The 3,795-nt window shown below is 36.3% G+C and overlaps 1 protein-coding gene across 1 annotated transcript; it reads left to right on the top strand.

Moving 5' to 3' along the window:
* LOC18772999 lies at positions 403-3,194 on the top strand. Its single transcript, XM_007205315.2, has 5 exons — positions 403-773; positions 911-1,210; positions 1,437-1,767; positions 2,366-2,476; positions 2,638-3,194. Exons 1-5 carry the CDS (start codon positions 510-512, stop codon positions 2,751-2,753), a joined length of 1,122 nt encoding a protein of 373 aa, XP_007205377.1. The 5' UTR covers positions 403-509; the 3' UTR covers positions 2,754-3,194.

Below are 3,795 nucleotides of genomic sequence, written 5' to 3'. Positions count from 1 at the left end.
AAATTTACATGACTGATTGAAATAAAATTTCCATGATTGGAATGAAAGAAAATTTCCATGATCTAAGGAAGTAAAATTCTCATGAACAATTTGATAAGGCACAATACATGAAAAGCTTATCTAGGTTTAACGGTGGTTCGGTGGGATGTAGATGGATAGAGGGCACCGCAAATCTATCTAACGATTGGACGGACGGAGGATAGCACAGCTGGACAAAACGGTCCAACTACCGATGCCCAACCCTTCTGAAACACAACATACCAAACAATAACTACAGCTACTAATATATCATACGTGACACTGGACCCACTTAATTACCTACTGGGTCCCACCCATGTCTTCTTTAAAACACTTACTTTTGACCCCTATTCTAGCTTTCTTGAGCTGCTTCTAATCATATAAATCACATATTCTCTTATCAAATCAAACCCAACCCATCTCACCTCTCTCTCTCTCTCTCTCTCTCTCTCTCTCTTCTCTGCTAATTGTTATTAAGCAAGTTAATTGCTATGGTGGATTTTGAGTGCTCCTCCTCCAAACCCAACTACAAGGACTGGGATTTTAAAGCTGCTGCCAAAGGGTTCATTGGGTCATCAGATTTTAGCTCTTCTTCTTCGTCTTCTGTGCTTGAGGATGAACTCGTTTCCTCCGAGTCAGCTGATACCACTGATGAGGAAGACGATTACATTGCTGAGTTGACTCGCCAGATGACTCACTACATGCTTCAAGATGACCATGACAAAGCCAATATTAGCTCTCAGAAAAACCAAGAGGTACGTATAAAAATGATTAACCTTACACTCGAGGTACTGTGTTTGAATCTCTCTCTTTCAATATCGTTGGTATCAAAAATATTTATAAGACTAATTAATTAACTGAAGTTTATTTGTACTAATTTTTGTTTTTTCAGTTATTGGGTTCTGTTGGTTGGCCACAGTACTCAACACTGTGGTCACCGCTGGGTTCGAGCTATGGTAGCCCAGAAGGATCATCTCTGGAACCAACGCCACCAGCAACACCAGTCAAAAACCACGCTTGGAATAGCTGCACGTACGCTGACGTTTTGAAAAAGTTGGACAAATTAGATATAACCAACCAAGGGTTAAATTCTCCTCAGGGAGCAAGCACGTGTACCAAAGTAGCTGAGAACTCAGGTGTTAGATCTTGCTCAAAGCAAGGTCTAACTTTTGATCAAAGCCAAGATTTTCAGGTAATAAGTTAAATCTAACTTTTGGGTAATATTTGATACTGTTTATAAGTTTAAAGACTTGTAACGGATACTAATTTACAGTACATGATACATTCTCGATATGAATATATTTTTAAATTTTTAAATAATTGACCGGTAACAAATATACGACACATAATACACAGTATATGATGCATTTTCGATATTTTATAATATATCTTACTCAAACATTTCCTACTTTGGCCAGAAACTTGAGGCCTATCATAGGGTAAAGCAAGAGAAAATTTCAAGCAAACAAGGGTCAAGTAGTAGAGGAAGGCAAGCCAATATTGGTAATCAACAATTTGAGCCTACTAACTATAAGCACCAGCACAAAGGAGGAGCTTGTGGAAGGTCAAGGTCTCCTACACAATTTGGACTGCCTGCAGCTTCAAACCCATGGATGAGCCAGCAGGCAAGTCCGGGTATGAGGGCCGTTTTCCTTGGGGGGTCTGGTTCGAAAACCAGGTCGTCTTGTGGGACAGGTGTCTTTTTGCCTTGTGTTATTGGTAACGCGTCACAATCACCCAAGAAAAAAGGTACACATAATTAATCAAAACTTTAATTTGTTAATTTGTCAATTTGGGTTGGTAATTAGCAGAATAATTAGTGGTATTTTGTTTGGGTGTTAAAACTTAATTGTGGTTTCTTAGTCGTTGGAGTGGTTGGGTTTGAAGTGGAATATCACCTATCCCATGTTAGAAATTAAGATATTTAATTATGTGTTGCATCTTTCGGTTTGACCCTGGATCTAATGAAGAATTGGGGTTCTTTCATTCTCAAGATTCCTTTTGGCCCCGAATCACAAATTCGGTAGTGGCCAAAATTGTTGCACGCTAGTGACTGGTGTGAAATGGAATCTTTCTTTCCTCTCTGGTCCACTTGCTTAGGGTTTGGCCAAAATTGATTCTGTTTTATTTATTTATTTATTTATCCTTTCAAAATTGGCTTCAAAATAATTGAGCAACTTCTTTTTAGGTAATTGAGATATTTTCACATAATTTCACATGTTATATTGTCAAATCATCTATAGTAATTTTGTTTAAATATGACGGCATAAGCCTATGTAAAGACTTGTGAATTACACAAGAATGATCATGATATATGGTTACATTTCGGCTCTTTTATCGTCTACAGGATGTTCCCCTGTTCTTATACCCGCTAAGGTAGTGCAAGCCTTGAAAGTTCACTTCGACCGAGTTGGTGAGCTACCCCGACCCAACGCTACCGGCTTCTCTATACAAAATGGTACATTTTTCAACATAAAAGTTTCTTATAACTTGTAGAACATATAATTCGATTATCACTCTCAATACGATAAAATCTTGTTAAATGTATGGTTCAAATTTACGAAGTTTGTGCACGAATTTTGAGCCTCTAACTTCTTTTTCTTCTTTCTTTCGTTGAAGATGGTTTTAACAAGGGTGATAGGGCAAGCATGCAATCAACTAAAAAACGTCACTCACGGGCTGTGCCAGAGATGAACCATAATGAGATGGGTCTGCCTCAAGAATGGACATATTGACACGGCTTTGGCACATGCTATGCCTCAAATATTCACCATCCATCATCGATGTTGCTAATAAAGCTATCGTTCTCAACTACAGTCTACAGTGGTGTATGTTTTGGCATTTTGTTCTTAGAAAAGAAGAAAAAAGGCTCCAAGAAAAAGAATAAAGGGAAAAATGACAGACAGACGTCAGTCAATTAGATTAGGGAATCTAAAGATAGATAGTTTAGGACAAAACATACAGATTCAAGAATATTATCTTCTTTTTCTTTCTTTCTTTCTTTTTTTCATCTTTTTTCAAATAAACAATAAGTTTCAATTGCCTGATATGGACGCAACAGGCTGGTCTTTGTTTGGTTAATGCAAAGCACTACGTGCCAATTCTGCTTTCATCATGTAATTAATATTTTTACTTTCATCGGGATTCTTTAGTTCACTAAAGAATTGGTTTCTTCATAAAGAGTTTGAAGCAAATTTTGGTTCCGATCTAACCTATGACTTAAAATATAAAGGTAAATGTTCTTAACTACATGAGTTACAAATTTTTTTTGTTAATGTCAATTTATTAAATAATAGCAAAAACCCAAACGCAACAGATTATAATTAAACTTATATAGCTATTATTAAGTAAGTCGGTACGCATGTGTGATATTATCAAACTTATATAGTTATTATTAAGTAAGTTGGTACGTGTATTATATTATCAAACTTATATAGCTAATATTACGTAAGTCGATATGCGTCCGTGAATTATACTATTAAATTGTGAATCTGAATCACTAATTTAAGTAAAACTTAATTAATGATTGATGGAGATGACCACTAAGAAGAAATGACGCGTGGATATTGATAGTGGGCCGTTTAATTAACTTAGTCACCCTTTTTAGCCCACGCAATACAAAAAGATGCTAGTTTGGTGCAGTCACATAGACAATACACGTTTTGGTTTGACAAGTTTGCTGAGGGCAATTGATTGGTACTTTTGCTTCTTTCGTACACGTTGAGTCGCAAAAGTTATAATACATAATAATGTTAAAAGAAGATTACCCTAAACTAT

The sequence above is a fragment of the Prunus persica genome, chromosome G6, assembly GCF_000346465.2.
Source record: "Prunus persica cultivar Lovell chromosome G6, Prunus_persica_NCBIv2, whole genome shotgun sequence".
Classification (NCBI taxonomy): domain Eukaryota; kingdom Viridiplantae; phylum Streptophyta; class Magnoliopsida; order Rosales; family Rosaceae; genus Prunus; species Prunus persica.
Note: the sequence above shows the minus strand (reverse complement) of the source record. Positions and strands in the feature narration are given on the sequence as shown.

Bases quoted from the DNA above. Each gene is read 5' to 3' on its own strand.
- LOC18772999 (XM_007205315.2), top strand. From the start codon at position 510: ATGGTGGATTTTGAGTGCTCCTCCTCCAAACCCAACTACAAGGACTGG. The intron at 774-910 runs GTACGTATAAAA...TTGTTTTTTCAG, and splicing joins GCTCTCAGAAAAACCAAGAG to TTATTGGGTTCTGTTGGTTG. The intron at 1,211-1,436 runs GTAATAAGTTAA...TACTTTGGCCAG, and splicing joins ATCAAAGCCAAGATTTTCAG to AAACTTGAGGCCTATCATAG.